At 42.1% G+C, this 18,414-nt stretch overlaps 3 protein-coding genes across 3 annotated transcripts in view; 2 read left to right on the top strand and 1 right to left on the bottom strand.

The window, feature by feature from the left end:
- Positions 1 to 18,414, top strand: part of mettl27 (methyltransferase like 27) — a 115,049-nt gene that overhangs the window by 42,023 nt on the left and 54,612 nt on the right. The window lies entirely within an intron of this gene.
- abhd11 (abhydrolase domain containing 11) lies at positions 6,126 to 11,343 on the top strand. Its single transcript, XM_070983166.1, has 6 exons — positions 6,126 to 6,366; positions 7,647 to 7,782; positions 8,178 to 8,351; positions 8,487 to 8,657; positions 8,907 to 9,088; positions 9,233 to 11,343. The coding sequence occupies exons 1-6, from the start codon at positions 6,242 to 6,244 to the stop codon at positions 9,366 to 9,368; spliced, it is 924 nt and encodes a 307-aa protein (XP_070839267.1). The 5' UTR covers positions 6,126 to 6,241; the 3' UTR covers positions 9,369 to 11,343.
- bicdl2l (bicaudal-D-related protein 2-like) lies at positions 11,442 to 16,338 on the bottom strand. The gene is made up of 6 exons (XM_070983165.1): positions 15,580 to 16,338; positions 14,804 to 14,923; positions 14,556 to 14,714; positions 13,841 to 13,917; positions 13,576 to 13,696; positions 11,442 to 12,379 (listed from the first exon to the last, which is right to left on the bottom strand). The coding sequence occupies exons 1-6, from the start codon at positions 16,087 to 16,089 to the stop codon at positions 12,017 to 12,019; spliced, it is 1,350 nt and encodes a 449-aa protein (XP_070839266.1). The 5' UTR covers positions 16,090 to 16,338; the 3' UTR covers positions 11,442 to 12,016.

The raw sequence follows: 18,414 nt of genomic DNA, 5'->3' as shown, positions 1-18,414 counted from the left end.
GCTGCATTCATGTTGTTCAGATGTTTGTACTTGTGCATGATAAGGGAGCAAAGTGAGAACTAGAGTGGCATGACAGGGCAAAAAAATGAAAGATCAACAAAGTGTTAGGACAATGTGTACAGAGAAGAAAGGCTACCTTTTAAATGTCAACTTCTCCTTCCTGCCAGAACACGTGCAGTTGACAGGTAGCAGATTTCTCACAAACAAGAAGATGACCAAACAGCAAAGTCCAACAGGAACCTGATGAGACTAGAAAGTATGAGCTCAGGTTATCACTGATTTTTTAACCTGACTGACTGATGAGCGGTGAAGTTGTGCAAAGCAGATAAAGTATCTGTTGTTAACACTTCAGCAGGCGTGTGTCAATAGATATGCTGTGATTAAGACACATTGCTATCTCTGTTTTGTGTAGATGGATAGATTGATAGATATATACTGAAACGTCCCCGTAGGGACATTTGTTCTGGACTATGTCCTGCAGTTCCACAGAAGATAAAATCATACATAGTGCACACTTTTCAGGAGAAATGCAGAGATGCCATCTGGCCCTGTGGCCTTCTTGATACAGGTGCGACCTTGTCAGGGTCAACCACCAGCCTTGCATCCTGATAGATAACAGAGATCATCTCTAAAACATACACTCAGAGGACAAGTCATGGCTTTCAAATCTCAGGTGCAAGTCATTTAATTCATTTGCTTTCTACAAGTCATCTGAGGTGCATGAGACATTTTTTAACTGTGTCATATCAATGATTGATCAGTGATATTAGGATGATATTCACAAACTGTGGGTAGATACAGTGGAGGGGTCTTAAACTCAGGCACATCAGTTCAGCGTCTCACATATCGTCTATTGTCTGCACTATTTATCATTTATAAAGATCAAGAGGGAAACTACAGTGTTGAAAAATTCAGCCAACATGGAAGTGCCAAAAGCTGCAGTTCTTCAAATGGCCACTTGAGGTTGGTTCCAAAGGCGAGTCAATCCCCATAGACTTCCATATTAAAATAGCCAACTTTACGGCAGAAATGGACATGTCTAGCCAAGTTTTTTTTTAATATAACTGACTTGTTTAAATCATATTGAGGCTTAAAGTTACGCAGAATTGTGGACATGGCTGCTTTGAGTGACAGCTAGCCGCTAGGTTTCAGCAACCAGACTTAATTCGGCCACCTCAGCTCCACCCACACTCCACACTTTGCTTATTTTTGGATTATATGGGATTATGGAGTCAGGCACTGTCAAGATGGCGACAGACAAAGCCACAGTCACTGAGCTTCACAATGGCTCCTCAGAAACCTATGGGTGACTTCATGGAGACTATGTACATGTTTTATACAGTCTATGATAAAGACAAAAATGACCCCCACCCGCGCCTTTCTTTGTTTGTGTGTATGCTCTTTTAATGTAACTTTGATGTGAATCTTCGATTTTAAAATGAGGATACGGGCGACTCTGGTAACTTGGAAGCATATTGGTTCACACTGTGAGTCAAACCTTCAGTAATTCAATTAAAAACTCCTACCTACAAGGTACTGAAAATCAGAAATATCCCATATTCATTTTTAGAGAGTGAAAAAAAAGGGCACCATAAGGAATTTTGACCATGCCCTTGTTTTGTTGGTTTAAAAATGACTTCATCACAGTGATCCTTGATGCTGACTGAAGGGACTGTAGAATACATAGAGTATGAACTGATTTCTGTCAGGATGTGGTTGTTGTGCACTGACTTCTGTTTTGACTTTTGACACCGTTTTCCCTGAAAGGAGAACATTCCTGTTCTGCAGCTCTTATCAGGGAGCTTTGTGCCGTGTTTATGACTTAATGAGTCGTCAAACTATCTAAATCTGTAAATACAGAGCTGTTGTGAAAGGCTAAAATAGCGACTAATTGGATAGAAATATTTTGCTATCACCATTTATGTCACAAGTGGATAAACAATAAATAAAGACTCAAGATACTGGCAACAAATCGTGTCTGAGAAAGAGCTTAACAGGAAAGTGTTTGGCTTTACTTATGTATACATTTAAGAAAAAAACAACAAAAAAACAAGAACGACACAAAATTGTATGTCGTCTCTGCAGACCAGTTATGCAGGCTACTCCAGCGCATCTTCAACCTGAGCCTGAAGCTGGCCAGAGAGCTGTGGAAAACATCCTGTGTGGTACCAGTGCCAAAGACTCTGCACTCTCAGGACCTCAACAGCCACAGGCCGGTGACACTGACATCACACCTGTCGATGGCCCTTGTCCATCTCCACCCCCCGCTGAGATCATCAATGGACCTGCTGCATTTCAGCCATCAACCTGGCCTTGGGCTGACTGATGCTTTCATCTACTTCCTACACAGCTCCATCTCACTTGAAAAAGGCTGGGAGCTCTGTAAGAATCAGCGCCACACAGGGTTGGACCACCACCTTACACCATGGGTCATGGACTACCACACCAACCAACCAACCAACCACCACAGTATGTGAGGATACTGCCTCCGAATCAGTGGAGGGAAAACCAAAGAGCTGACTGACAGTGGACTTCTGCAGGTGCAAACACTGTTCTTTTCTCTTACACAAGTGAACAGACATCAAGTTGGTGAAATCTTACAAGTACCTGGGTGTCCACCTGAATAATAAACTGAACTGGACTGACAATACAAATGCATCATATAAGAAAGGCCACAGCAAATTGCTGAGGAGACTTAGGTCTTTTGGACTGCAGGGGACACTGCTATGTGCAATAATGTGAATTCAATGACTGTTTGTATTAAATTGTGTACTTATATTTCTTATATTTTTAAACAGAGAAACTGGACCTAAACCCTAAATTCAGAACACACAGACAGGAGTAGAGTAAAAAAAACAACAGTTTCATAAGTGTTCAGGAATGTGCAACAGACTTATCTTGTAGATCTACACACAAAGGGCTGACGAGATGACTGAGAGTGAGCAGGTGGGAAAAGGATCTAAATCCAGATTACTCATGGCAGACAGACTGACAAGGCATGGATGGGAGCAAACAGAAGCACAGCCCCCGGGCACGAAGAATAGAAATGCAGGCAAGCAGATAAGTGAAGCTGCATGATATAAAGCATCCCGTTAAAATAGTATTCAACAAATTCTGGTGGAAGGCCGGTGTTTATACTGTAGCAGCAGGTGAGTCCTGATTGAATGATTGAGAGCAGGTGTGCTCAGGTAGGGGAGGAGGAGGCTGAACCAGATCTGCCAGCCACTCCCTAAAGTGACACAACAGACAGGAGAGAGACAGACAGGAGACAAAGGAGGGGGAAACTGCAGACCCAACAATCTTGCTTTTTCATTATTTCTCTATACCTTCTGCTTCTGTAACACTGCAAATTTCCCCCATTATGGGACTAATAAAGGATTATCTTATTTTATACAATGCGACAGTGACATGCTATGTGAAGAGCAGGGACTCAATATTTTGCACATGAGCATCAAACTATTGTAGATTCTGGCTTTTAATTAAAATTTCTCTCAATGAATTTTTATTAGGGCCTTTTGAAATTAACATGATAATTGCAAAAAAAAATCACTTAAAATGAAAAAAAAAAAAAATCTAAGGTGGTCAAAGGTTTCTAAAAGTGACACAGGCACCAAAACTGGCACCAGTGAAAGGAGAAGAGTCAGTGAAGCGGAAGTGCTGTGACAGGACATGGTGCATGATATTTAAATGTCAATTGTGGGTTGACACACTTACAGTAAATGTTCCTGTTGACGTACATTTATTGAATCAACTTCTCTGGTCTCCACTTCAGTTTGAAACAGTCTGGATGTGTGTTGGATGACAGTCTGCACACAGGTTGTTACACATGGTCAGAGGAGGCAATAAAGCGTGATTTAATACATCACAGGTTACTGCCTACAAATAGCAGGTCAAAGAATAATAAACCTGCTCACTTTCATGTGACAGAGGAAGTACTCAGAGTTTACTTCTTAAGTAAGTAAGAGTAAGTAAGTAAGTAAAAGTAGCAATACCACAGTGTAGAAATACTTTGTTACAAGTCAACATCGTGTATTCAAAGTGTTACTGTACTAAAAGTATGAAAAAGTATTGGCATCAAACTATAATTAAAGCACCAAACGTACTCTTTATGCAGAATTTTCAAAAACAGTATGTTTTATACTATAGTTAAAGTAAAGTAAAGTTGGGGCTGATTTTAATTACTTTATATACTGCTGGGTGTCTTGTGAAATTCCTGTGGGGGGAGTAAAGAAATGTAAGTAATAAAAATACTCAAGTGAAGTGCAAGTTCCACAAATTGTACTTAGCTACAGTACTTGAGTAACTGTATTCGACTGGTTTCTGTGACAGTTTAGGAACTTCACATAGTTTCTTTGGTTAAATATAATTTATAGTTTTATAGTGCAGCTCAGTCGTTTGTAAAGTGTACTGGTCATTAAATGTTGTTGAAGGCTGTGTGAGCTAAGTCTACCGTTGTTTCTGAATGAAGATGAGACATTTATCACTGACATGATAGTAATTATGATCCTTAGATGATCCCACGTGTAATCCCTCCACTGTTCTTTTCCTTGTACGTTTGAACAGAATAAAAAATGCACACTCATCTGCTCATTCCCTTTTCTTCTCTCAGTCAGGTCTGTCCCGTGTCCTCCCAGAGGCCTCTGTCTCAAGCCATCACTATGGTGACAGCCCACAGCATGCTTTATCCCAGCAGACACGTCTCCCATAGCAATGAATGAGTGGAGACACAGCAAGAAAGGCCTGATTCTCCAAGCCCATAGACTGATGCTTTGTTTTTAAGTTCTTGCATATGAGAGGAGACACAAACACAAGGACGAAAATCAGCTGCACCGATCGCAAACCAAACCAGAGCGATACAGACAGACAGAGGGGCTGAAACAGGATAACAAACAGATGTATGTTTCCAGCAATAATGAGTGCAGTGTGGGATGAAGAGCACCTGTTCTTACATTTCCTTGCTGCCTGAACTCCTTTGGGATGATTGTGAAAGTAAGACTTAAGAAAGCCTCAAATTAAGATGCTATAAATATTTGTGTTATATACTGTTTGTTTGCACAAGTGAAGTCTACAACATTTTTAGACATAAGGCTCTAAGAAATAATTAAAATTCATACAACTGAAACTGTAATGATGATGTGTAATGAGGTGTAGAATAAACCAATGGAAATCCATGCTTAAAAAAAAAAAGGTATTAGCAACTATCATTATTTTACTTCATACTGAACCACATCTTTACTTGTGAACTCTCCGGTTGTGCAATAGAAAACTATAAAAAGTATAGCAGCATAGTCCCCAACATGACGCATGATGATTTAGCTTTTTTTGAGGTCACACAGCAGCCTGGTGTGGGAAACATCCAGTCAAAACAATCACAGGTTAGACGTGTCGTCTGCAAATGTCTCGAAAAGACAATGAATGACCTGATCATTTACTGTGAGCTGTTCTCACAGAGAGCAGCTCCATGCAGTGCGGTCAGATCCGCATCTTGTTGACATTGTGACACTGTGGCGCCACCTAGAGGCTCATTAAACAAATGCGTATAGTTTGACTTCCCACTTTTTCCTCCTTTAATGCCCCAGTGCAAGGTGCATACACTTAACACAGAAAGAAAGAAAGTGTGTTTCAGATTACAATCGTGTTGAACTGAAAATTAATGCGGAAAAAAAGATGCATGTGGCATGTGAAGTCAAAAATAGTGAACTCAAGTCTGGGCCCTTTAACTTTCAACATCTACAGAGATTTTACACTTAACTTCAGTTTCCTGTTTTTCCTCCTGTTAATTGGGGGCTTAATCTCAATATACATCCACCTAAATAAATATATTATGAACCATGAAATACACTTCCCCCCCTTGTATACACCAGCTTTGAAGCAAGTCACGTAAAATTTATCATAATATTCATACTGAATCGCACCGCTCTCTGCTCATATTTGGTTTGAACCATATGTCTATGGTTTTAACTGTCTCAGTGGTGATTATCACTCACAGGCAACTGCTCCTCTGAGCCTGAGAGACCAAATTCAGGGAGGCAACCCAGAAGCTTACGTGCATTCTACGTCATGACGCACGTGCATTCTACGTCATGACGCACTGTCAGCTGTTGCCAGACTGGCTAGCTCCCTACAAGCTCGACCTCCGGGGCGCTGTGCGTGCACGCTCACTGAATCTCCGCCGTCATTGTAGCCGTTTTTAAACTCACATGCTGCTTGTCGACCGCCCGGTAACGGAGCATATGCTGCCATGAGTGCTTTGTGTCGCCTGATCCAGAGAGGACTGCTGAACGGCCGGTCGCCGTGTCGTTTATTCCCCGGACAGCAGGATGTGTGCGGGGTGGCTCCCATGGTCCGGACAGCCAGCTCATCCAGGTATTCCCGCTAGCTCCCCGGCTAACTGATGCCCTCTGTCAACCTGAGCTGAGCGCCCGGTGGACATGACAGCCCAGTATATCCCTTTAAAAGCAGCCGCTTACTCGACCGTTGGAATTTGTCTCCGTGCCGTGTCTTTGCTTCGTTATTAACCGTTAACTTTACACAGTTTACATAAATGACATTCAGGCGTCTGGTTAGCAAGAGGGTTAACCTGCAGTTGAGCTATGATCACAGATACAAAGAGGATTTTAGATATGGACTCTCTGCCCAGCTTTATCTTATTCAGTTGTGTGGCTAAATAAAACGCTCTTTGCGCTCGTGTGTATGGTAACAGTTATGCTATGCTACATGTACGCTAAGTTACCAGTTTGTTAGCTAAGCTTAGGCAAAATTAATGCTGTCTAATACAACATAAATCCTCCCTTCATGGATGTTACACTCTTCGGTTTTTGTTTGAACTGGTTTAGAGATTAACTGTTTCGCCTCGTGTCTTAACATTTTGTCCACCCCATTTTTATCGAGGGTAGACACAATATTAGAAACACCTCTCGGTATGAAGCCAAGATTTGTTGCATTACATTTAGCTAGCTTAGCACATTATAATGCATCGTATACAATCAGGCAACTAACTTGTGAATACTGAGGAGAGGTGTCTACAAGTAATTACAGTTTAAAATATTTGCATGTAATTGCCAATCTGTGAAGAGAACAGATAAGGAAACATTAGGTACACATGTAGTACACTAGAGTACATTATAAGCCATAGAGTTCAATGCTGAAGTGATTAGATGATTAATCAGTTCGACAGAAAATAACATTTTGACAGCAGATTAATCCATTATGTCAATTGTGATGCAAATGTGGCAGATATTTGCAGGTTCCTACTTCTCAGATGTTAGGTTTTTCTTCTGTTTTATATTATTGTACATTGAGTATCTCTGGATTTTGGACTCCTGGTCAATAAGTAATCTGAAGATGTCCACTCTGGTTCTGGGACTTTGTGTTTTTTGCAATTTTGTCTCTTTTATAGACTAAGTAAATCAATGATGAAAAACAGAATTGACAGAATAATCAACAATGATTTTTTTTTTTTTCCACCTCTGACAGAGTTGAGTCTTTCTGACTCAGCAAAACCTGAAAATGAAAGCCTCACAAAGACTGTTTCTAAAAGTTTCATCAGTTTGCAGCGTTTTAATCCTGTTCCTGTCTAAGTCAGGACATGCCACCACAGACGTAACCGGGGAGATTCGAACTAATCAGTCACCTTTCCTCCCCAGCCCAGTCAACTTGACCTATGATGTCTTCGATGGGAAGGGGGAGAGCACTCCCCTGGTGTTTCTCCACGGCCTTTTTGGCAGCAAGTCCAACTTCCACTCGATAGCGAAGTCCTTGGTGCAGCGCACAGGCCGAAAGGTAATGCAGCGGTGAAGACATCACACCTGTCTGTTGCTACATCAAGAACAATTCATCTTTATGTGTTTGAGTTTCTTCTCAGCCATCTGACGCTAGCCCTCTTACAATAGCGGGAATGGGAACGTACAATCAACCAGTGTGCTGCCGGTCATTTGATACAACTCCTCAGCAGTCTGTACTGTAATAAATACTGATAGATAATCTCCTCTTTGGCTTGCTTGACGAAACTCATCACCTCATGCACACAATCGGCCTTTGTTTGCGCTGTCACTCGCCTGAGCTGTGGCGAACAAAAAAAAAAAAGGATACGGCTGACTGAAAAGTTTTTTTTGTTTTTTGCTCTGTTGCCTCTTTTGCTCCATTCCAAGTGTCCTAACTGTCCTTTGTCCAGTTAGGTGCTGACTGTAGATGCCCGTAACCATGGCAACAGCCCTCACAGTCCGGTGCTGACCTATGAAGCGATGAGCGATGATTTGAAACACCTCCTCACCCAGCTGCGCATCGAGAAGTGCGTCCTCATTGGCCACAGCATGGGCGGGAAGACGGCCATGACGACCGCCCTGGCACAGGTTTGTGGTCAAGACGTGTCGTGTGACGCTACAGTCCCCTCACTGAAAGTCACCTGACCATGGCACATTCCTCCTCTGGTGTTCATGCCACACCTTCCTGCCTGCTTACCTCAATCTGTCTGTGTCTGTTTGTAGCCGGGTTTAGTGGAGAGCTTGGTGGTCGTGGACATCAGTCCCGCCCAGACATCCACACGCACCAACTTCCACTCTTACATCCAGGCCATGCAGGAGGTGAAGATCTCCAGTGACATCCCACGTTCCACCGCCAGGCGGATGGCTGAGGATCAGCTGCGCATGTTGGTCAAGGTCAGGACTCCTTTTTGATTTCAGTGTTCTCAGTGAATTACAGCTGGGAAGCCAGTTTGTCAGGATGTTTATTTTGTCAATTAGTTTCCTGTGTCTGATATTTAAACCTGCAATAACAGATTTTTATTTGCTCACTTGGGGGCATTAGAAACGTAGCGTACGGTGGGTTTTTAAAGTCAAACTCTGAACCTGAAATGTAAGTTTGCTTTTAAATCAGTGTGGTCACAAACTGTCCGTCCCTCTCCTCAGGAGCGCTCAGTGCGTCAGTTCCTGCTGACTAACCTGGTGGAGCAGAACGGCCACTATGCCTGGAGGGTCAACTTGGAGGCCATCTCAGCACACCTTGACAGTATCATGAGCTTCCCCAGCTTTGACACCATCTATGAGGGGCCTACGCTGTTTTTGGGTGGAGCCAGTTCGGCTTATATCAGGTATATAGAAAATGCAGATTACAATAAATGTACCATTGCTGTGTTTCACATGTATTTAACTTTGTCTGTTTCCTTCCCGTTTGCCCTCACACCACCCCATTTGACCTGATGTTCTCCCTCTCCGTGTCTTCACTCCTGGTCCAGCTCGGATGATTACCCGGAAATCCAGAGGCTGTTCCCTAATGCTGACATCCAGTACATCCCAGACGCGAGCCACTGGATCCACGCAGATAAACCCTTAGATTTCATCAGCTCCATCATCTCCTTCCTTCAGTCCTAGCCGCCTCCTGCCCGTACGCCTCTGAACTTTTTTTATGCTCAGCGCTCTGAGCGTCCCATCACTGAGAGTGAAGGTTAGAATTCAGCAGCTTCAGCAAGAGTGAGCGGATTCATTAACGATGCTAATAGATGCCAACACTGGACCAAACTCACCCTTTTACAACAGTCAGTAGTGTAGTGTAGAAGAGCTTCTCTTTCATTTAGTCTCTCTGCCAGACAGACAGTGTGACTGGACTGGCTGGTTTCTAGATGTCTTTTCATTGAATTTTACATTAGTAGGTAGAAAATAACACAAAAATGTCTCCAGTGTAACATAACAGGGCTGTTTCGGAGGCAATGTACTAATCCAAAGAAACTTTCATTTGCACACTGCTTTCTTTACGTTGAAACATTTATGCCAGTATAACAGCAAAAAGTGGCTTCAGGCCAAGTACAATCTGGGACTGCTGAAGCACCAGCAGTGAGATACTTGCATACGAAAGTTTTGACAGCACTGGAATGAAAAAAATGCTGTATATTTGAGAAGCTCTTCTGGGAGAGAAGTGAAGAATGTGCAAATCAAAAGTCGCATTTTTGCGCGAGGCAGTTTGGTGTGTCGTCAGGAGCTTGGAGCTCTGCAAAGAGGCTGTAATACAGATTTCATGTGTCCAGATGGTTTGTTGTAGAGACTTATTTTAATGTTATTAGTAGTGATAAACTGAATATTTTGGTCGTAAACTTTATTTATCCTCTCCTCTGTAAATCTGCTGTATATCAGAGATGAGGATTTACAAGTCAGTTAATTTATCTCAACTCCAGGTCACTGAGAGCGCTGGTTATATTTTTATGCCGACATCATCCTCTATGAAAACCAAGCTGAAACACTCAAATGCAGTATTTGCAATCTGTTTCCTGAACATCTCAGGTGACAACTGGATATGCTAAATATACACTTATACTATTAATGTGTCTGTCTGGCAATGAGCCGTGGTAATGTTGTTGTGTCTTTGTATTTGGTCAGTCCAATCAGTGTTTTGATGAACATGTTTTACCGATGTATTATCTGTATCTCACTAATCTTTAAGGTCTAAGGCGTAAGGCTATATGGGTATCTCACAGATATATACTGCAACAGTGTATGTTGTTATCTAATCACAATAGTGTTAATATCATTTCTGTTTCCATGGGTTTGAACAGTACAGTCCACAGCAGTGAAACTGCCATCTGTATGAATAAGCAGGGTGTTGTAAATTTGTATGTGCCTCTTTTGTCGAGAGCTTCTTTTCCATTTCTGTAAAACTTGTTAAAAAAAAGAGAAGAAAAAAAAACCCTTTTATGCTACAATAATAACTAGCAGACTTTAGATTGGCAGCTGGGTTGCCAGTTCTGTGTGAATTTTTTTCACAAGGAAGTTTAACAGATGAGGGTGCACACCTTCATGGCGCTAGATTTTTACTACAGTCAGTGTTTTCTGTTTGATGTGAATACAGAAGTCTAAAAGGCTTTGAAATACTAGAACTAAGTTGAGTGAAACTCTCCTGTATTTTATTCTTTTTGGAAAGCTCCAGTTGGTAGAGAAGAACCCTCTCGTCCTCCTCCGTATCTTGTTGCACAATATGAATAGAGAGCTGGGAGGGGGGGGGGGATGCAGGCCCTGCTTTAGCTGCTTTAGTGTCGCAGTGGGACAAGAGTGTGTCTAAAGGGAACTTGGTGTCAACGATGTAGAAAAGTGAATCTATTCAATCAGCTTTTGAAGACTGTAATCATCCGTTCAGGATTGTATATTGTTTCACTATGAGCATGCCTTCTCTCGTCATCAGGTGTAGCTTTGCTGTGCTATGTGCGTCTGTTTGTTGAACATGTTGCCAGGACGGTGGCACTCATTCTAGATAATGCCATATATAAATTTTAAATGTTGCGAGATGCATATAGGAGTGGATTATATATTATTGAAAATGTACAAACTAATATTATACAATAAAATGGCAAAAATCTCCAACAAAGTTTAGCATTTTTTCTTTTGCAGCTTGAAAATTCAACAAGCAAAACTGCAGCCAGTGAAGGGTCTAAAGTGGTGTAGTGTCTCACAAAGATTCTGCGCAAGAATATCTTTTATTTACAACATGGCGACTAACGGTATTCAGGAAATTAAGTGTAAGGCTTTACAGAATGAAAAAATTACATGACTCGTTAAATATAATCATACATACTTTAAATGAGTCAAAGCATGTTTTCCGAAGAATACATTAAAGATCCCCTCTAGACGTGTTTTAAGACATAAAAAATACTCTTGTAATAACTGCTTGTAATAATTGGAGTCTGATATAGTATGTTTTTCCACAGAACAATAACCTCAGAAATTCTTGAAATTCCTCTCTCTGTGGAAAAAATCCAGAATCTGACTGTAAATATTGTTCATTTCCAACATGTAACCCCAGGACACACGATGTCTCTTAATTCTGTGAAGAGTCCATTCTCTGTGTATATTCAAGGAAGATGTGAGTGACATATAATATCTAAGTTGCAAATTGAACCACGATTGGCTCTAAAGTACTTGTGTGCTGAGCAGCAAGCTGCACGGCAAAATGACGATAAGAAAAAGCATTTTGAGTGGAGGGGGACTTTAGTGCATCAGAATAAACGTACTCAAAGTGCAAAGTAGTCACTGTTTTAATCGAGTGGTACAACCTGGAAGCTGTTGTCACCCCTGCCCCACTCTGCCTCCTGCCCTGCTGCATCCTGGTCTTGACGACTGGTCTTGCCCCTCCTCAGCTTGTCCCTCCAGTTGCGTTGGGTGCCTGTAGAGGGAGGCGTACTGGGAGTTGGAGCAGCAGACACCGAAGATCTGGAGATGAAGATTTGGCTCGAGTTGGTCGTGGGAGGGGCCGGTGCAGGCGAAGAGACGCTGGACGGCCGCTGCATGGGCACTCTGTTGTTTCTCCTCAGGATGCCCAGGCGGCTGGGCTTCCTCTGGTTCTGCTCTGCCTGCTGCTGATTGTGCAGCTGCTGATGGAGGATCAGCTGGACGTCCTCCTGAGGCGAGGAAAACAAACAGGCTGTCAGAGCACATGAAGAATTGACTGTAAAAAACAGCTTAGAGAGATACATGTGGTGATTAGCCAGGCTTTAAAGAGAGAGTGACTTCTGCTTTCAGAGCATCGTGCACTGAGTGAATAAAGGACTGTCAACCAGCTAAAAGGATCGACATTCAGTTATGAGAAACACAGAATACAGATACTGATGAATTGTGGCTAATAGTGATTAAATGTTATCTCTACCAGCACTTGTTCCCCCTTCACTTTAGTGTTAATCATAATGAAATGTTAAAAATTGGTCTATATTATAATTCAAGTTGAGCCTTTTATGTAGCATCTCTTTAAAACACAGAGAGGCTGGAATACTCTGAATTTTATGACTGCCATAAATTGGGAAATTGCTAATTCCACCTCTAGTGTGTGTTATGGAGACTATTGTGAAAATGATTCCCCTCATTTATTAACTTTTATATTAGATCACTCAATCACAAATTCTTTCTGCTTTGCCTCTTTTAGTTAGTTAAGGTGAAACAAGTCGTTTTAACTTAGGTTTGCAGTATTTTTTTCAAGGGGATGGTCCAAAGAAAATAAGTTTAAAAAGGGTAAGACTTACACACTGTCCCCCAATTATTTTCATACTGACCCTAAGCTTAACCCATCAGATGACTGAAATTCAACAAAGTAACAAACCCATTACGAAAAAATAAATTGTGTGTTTCTTCTGTGACAGAAAGAGTGTATAAAAGTACAAAGAGTGGACTGCAACTTCACTAAAAATAAAACACAGTTTCAGTTGAACTGCAGGATGCTGGTCTCTCACCAGACGAACACGTGGGCCTGAGGCCAAAACACTGTGGCAGGATACCAGCTGATGGCACATTCTGCATGTGCTGAATGTGCTGAATGTAATATATGTCAATGTTAATGGTGTGTTTTATGGCTGAACACATTCTGTGCTCCGAAAGTAACACGTGAGCACTAATTATGTGTTTTCGTGTGTGGGTGTGTATGCTCTGTGTCCTACTTCTAGTCACACATATTTACATTTTTCCCACTGGCTCCTTTTTGCTCAATATGATTCCATATTTTCATTTGTATTTGACTTTCGTGTTTGTTCAGTGATCACACGCTGCCATTTTCACTTCATTCACTTTTCTTTTGTCTCTGTCTGACTTTGACTCGTCTCAGCTTTACCTTCCAGGCCTCGACCTCCAGCGACAGCTCCAGACGTTTCTGCGCGGCCTCCAGCAGCTGGTTGTTCAGCAACATCAACTCCGTTTTACTCCGCAGCAGCTCGGCCTCCATTGCCTTCTTCCTGCACGGTGGAAACAGAGAATGACACATTCCTCAAAATAGATTCGGGTCTTTCAGCGTCCTTGTTTTTTGTTGCACGTTTAAATCTTGATCCACTTGTTATTTCGAGGAGAGGTGAGTGTGTACGCCATGAGTGTGTACTCACTTCTCTATGGCCTCATCTCTGTCACAGAGCGCCTGCTGGAGAACAGCACTGTCCTCCGGTCCTTTTCCAGATTTGACCTTTTGAATGAGCAAGCAGGAGAGGCCTGGTTATGTCTTGTCACAACTCTTGTTATTATCTGCCTTTGACCGCACTGGCTTCACTCTCTGTTTTTAACAGGATTCTGGTCTAATCCCACCGTCAGTCACACACCTTATGACTCTCTGTATTACACAGTGAATTCCTGGAAGACTCAGATCACCGATAGGGTCACTTGTAAACTTGTCATGCCACATAGCTGAGCTTCAATACGTAATGATCTGGCCAGGGAAACAATGAGGAAGATGATTCACTTGGGGAGTATCTCAGAGCCTTAATAGTATCTCTGTACAGGCCTCAGGGCTATTTTAATGCCTCTACTATTCAACTGCCTTGCTGACGATATAAATTACTGCTGCGTTGCCAATAATATATCTATGAGTCTTTTATTATTTAAAAGTAAAAGCATCTTAAAGGCACTTGCAGCAACATAGTCAGATTTTAGATACAAACTGAAATTAAAAGTCGGATTTTGTGCATGTAAATAATTAGCCAGCTTCATGTGCAAAGCAAACACTTTCCCAGGAAACACACCCACTAGAATAAACTCATGAAAAGTGAGACTGCAGGAATATGATGAGGGTAAGTAGCTTCATTTGAGTGCAGGTGTTGCCTTTACCTCTTTGGTGTGACTGATTGCCAGGGTGCGGGCCACATTCTTCAGCTGGGCCAGGGCAGCGTCCAGCTGGTTTTCCCCATGAGGGGGTTCAGGTGGGCTGCACTCCGGTTCTGTCAGCGGTTGTAGCAGCCGCAGAACGGACAGAACCTCCTCTGTGACCTGGGATAGAATTGAGCAGAAATAAATCCTAATAGTCCTGCAAAGTTGTGCTAAATGGACCGTGTCCCGGCGCTGTGTGTGACCTTTACCCTCTCTCTGTGTTGGCTCCATCCCACCCCTTCTCTGCTCTCCTGTAGTTTGTCCACCTGGGCCTTCAGCTTGATGCTTCGTCTCCGAGACAGCTCCACTTCCCTTCGCACTTCTTTAAGCTGCACACAAAAAATATGCTATCAGTGCATTTTAACCACCACTTTTTGCTCTGTCGATAACTGCGGGCCTGCACACAGAAAGGGCCACCTCATGACATTTTAGCACACTGTAAATAGAAACTGCTAATTTAGATTGCTGGGTGAAACTGTCGACAAGAAATCCAGTCATACCGGCTGAGATGTTAATCAGTGTTCAGGAACACTGCATGTATGCACAGATGAGCTCATTCACGGAAACACACTCAAAAACACACCATGATAACTTGAGTAATGAAAGCTGTAAACATAAAGTATGAGGCAGAAAACATTTTCCGCCAACACTGTTTCCATCTATACGCTCGTAACCACAAATCAAGCCCTTTCATCATGAGGTGATAGAGAGTCCTCGTGTTAAATTAAGTGGTTCACTGAGCAAAGTGAGGTTTACTGCACTCACACTCACTCTGATCCTCATTCATTATGTTGATGGCCATGATTTTTTTGTGTTCTGAAAACACTCCTGGGTGACAGTTGGGAGAATCTCCTCCCTGACAGGTTTCACTGTTGGACAAGCCTGTTTGCAGCTTTTGTAGATTTAACTTCATGCATTGTCAAAAAGATCCACCAACAATCTCTCTCTCATTCTAAACACAGACATTTAGAGACTGTTATCCTACCGTGTCTGAGACATGTCCCAGTGTCCGGCGTCTGCCGAGCGGCCTGCCGCTCCTGATCAGATCTGGTAGAGTCCCGTCTATGTAGCTTCTCTGGATGGAGCTCCCACCTTCACCGGCTGCTGACCGTGAGGAATCACCTGTCCCCTTTGAGGTCAGCTCACCTGGAATGTCTTCCTCCTTGGACGTTGAGGTGCTGCTGTCCTCGTCAACCAGCTCCTCTTCACCCTCATCGTTTGAGTTCAATTCAGTGATGAGGCATGAGTTGTTAAATGCCAGTGGATCAGCACAATGTCCACCATCTAGGTCATCAGAGGCCAAATCCTCCTGCGCTGCATCCTCCTGAGGCTCCTCTGGGTCTCCTGGCTCTGGCTCTGGTTTTGTTGGCAGAATTGTGGGTCGGTAAGACTGTCTGATCTCCAGCCTGCTCAGAGAGGAGTAGAGCTGTTGACTGGTGGTGATTCGAGGTCTCAGCCTCTCGTTGAGGGCTGAGAAAGACCCAGAGTAGTCCATGATCAGCTTGGTAGACGTCGCAGGCAGAAGTGGAATCAATTCAGCCACCTCCAACCGCAGATACTGTCAAGTTAAGTATTAACATGAAAGAGCAAGAGAAAGACAGCAAAACAAGGAGGAGGGAGGATGACGAACAGAATGTCTCCAAACTCGTTTATCCTGAATGGTGTGCGTCCTCACTGGGACACGACATGACACGATGTGAGGTCACTGGAGGCCGTGCCTTCATGTGGCTCGTCTGGGTTTTCTTCCTCCTTTTCAGTCGCTACACAAACACATGACGTGCTCACATACCACAGCCACAGGGGAACAAAGGGAGGAGGGCTTTTTGATCTTTCACACAGTCAGATTATGCAGACTTGACGCATGATACCTGCTTCTTTTGTCACGTGACTCAAATGCAAAAACAAAAAAACTGTCAGACAAATGTAGCAGTACAATAAAAAAGAATATTATTAGCCTCTGAGATGTAGTGGAATAAAAACATATAGCTGCATATCATGGAAATACTCAAGTTAAGTACAAGAACCTTGAATTGGTACAAGTACTCAATTACATTGCACTGCTGTCAGTCTCAATGCTGTAAGTTTTCTTTTCCTTATTTGATCAAAAAATGAAATAAAAAAAACTCATGCAGAGTCCAAACCACAGACTCTTATCTAGTCATCGATGTATTTTTGGAATTGAATCACTTCGGGGAAAACACCAGACGAAGTCCTTCCTAGCAGTAAAGTTAAGATGGTAATTTTTGGTGACAAACCTCCCACATACATGTGCAGAGAGGAGTCAGTGACACATCAACACATCCTGTTTCAAAACTCAAAACTAGGCAGTATCTTTATGTTGCAGGGTGCACAAAAAGAACCTTTAATCTGATTACATTTACTTGGATCATGGGCCTAGTTGACCTGATGCAGGAGGAAGAAGTGGTTCATATTTGTATGGAGTGGATTTACAGTCAAGTGTTTTCCTTATCGGTGTCCCTGTTAAAGGTGTGTGCTTCACGTTCTGTGCTGCACACTTTGCATGCTCTCTTGTCAGAAGTAGGTCACTGATTATTAAAACAACATATTCAAGCAGGTGGATGCAGTCTTCAGAGTAAAACTGTTGATTGATCTTTCCTCTGCTCTGATCTCCAATTATTTACATTTTATTTCAAATAGGTCAAACCTATTCGAGTATTTAGGACACCTTGTCTGTGCCTGTGTTTATATATCTGGTGTTTCAGTAATATTTTTGGAATAATTGTCAATAACAAGACAGAAAAAAGCACATCCCTGAAATAAAAAGTATGAAGAAAAGTAATTCTCTGTCTTTAAAAAGATTTTATTTGCTTTTCTAAAATTCTATAATCTTAATACTCTTATCATATTTTTCCTTTCTTTTCTACTTTCACATCCTATTTACATCTTTTATTTGGAGCTGTGCATTTGTTATATCTTCTCCAAATAACTTGTGTCTTGTATAAAACACCTTGAATGGCTTGTTGAATACATACATTTGTCATACTGTTTGTTTTCTGAAAAATGTTTTTAACACTCAAAGTTACCGAAAATCGGAACATTGTCTGAAAAATACAATAACTCCTATACAGCTACATGACAAGATTGATAACACTCTCACTTGTCGTCTAAATAAAGCTAAAGACAGCCAACCGCTAGTTAGCTTAGCTTAGCTTAGCTTAGCTTAGCACAAAGACTGGAAACAGGGGGAAACAGTTAGCCCAGCTTTACCCAAAGACACAAAATCCACTTACCAGCAGTCCTAAAGCTCACTAATTAACACGTTGTATCAGCACGTTTGTTGTTTACAGGAGGTCACGTGACGAACACTTTTAGGGGGCGGGAGCAGTAACTTCCTGGACTCTCCGCTGGTTACCTAGCAACTGCTCAGAGCCAAAAGTCCGCAGTCTGGCACGTAACCGCTGTAAAACTGTGTTTAATATTAGGTTTTGTAGGTATTGAACAAACGAGATGTAATATGTTATCATCCTGTAAACTGCTGCACTTCAGGGAAACACTGCATAGACCTCAAACATGTATGGTGGAGGCACTCTGACAATGTGGAGATGTTCAGGTAACAACAGAAGACAGAAATGGGGGAAGTCCAATTCCAAGCAGTTTAAAAAAAAAACAACAACAAAAAAACTAGATGCTAAATTTCCTATATGCTGATTTCAAAACTAACTGTCCACATAATGTATGTTACAATGACAAAACTGCCAACTGTGATTATGCCTTGAGTAAATATTTGGTATCATTTTACATCTCATGTCTGGATTATGTGGCCAGGTCAAAAGCACTCGGCCATTTCTTAAGAACAGAA

Source organism: Chaetodon trifascialis, chromosome 16 (genome assembly GCF_039877785.1).
Source record: "Chaetodon trifascialis isolate fChaTrf1 chromosome 16, fChaTrf1.hap1, whole genome shotgun sequence".
Classification (NCBI taxonomy): Eukaryota; Metazoa; Chordata; class Actinopteri; order Chaetodontiformes; family Chaetodontidae; genus Chaetodon; species Chaetodon trifascialis.
This window is presented reverse-complemented; position numbering and strand designations above follow the sequence as displayed.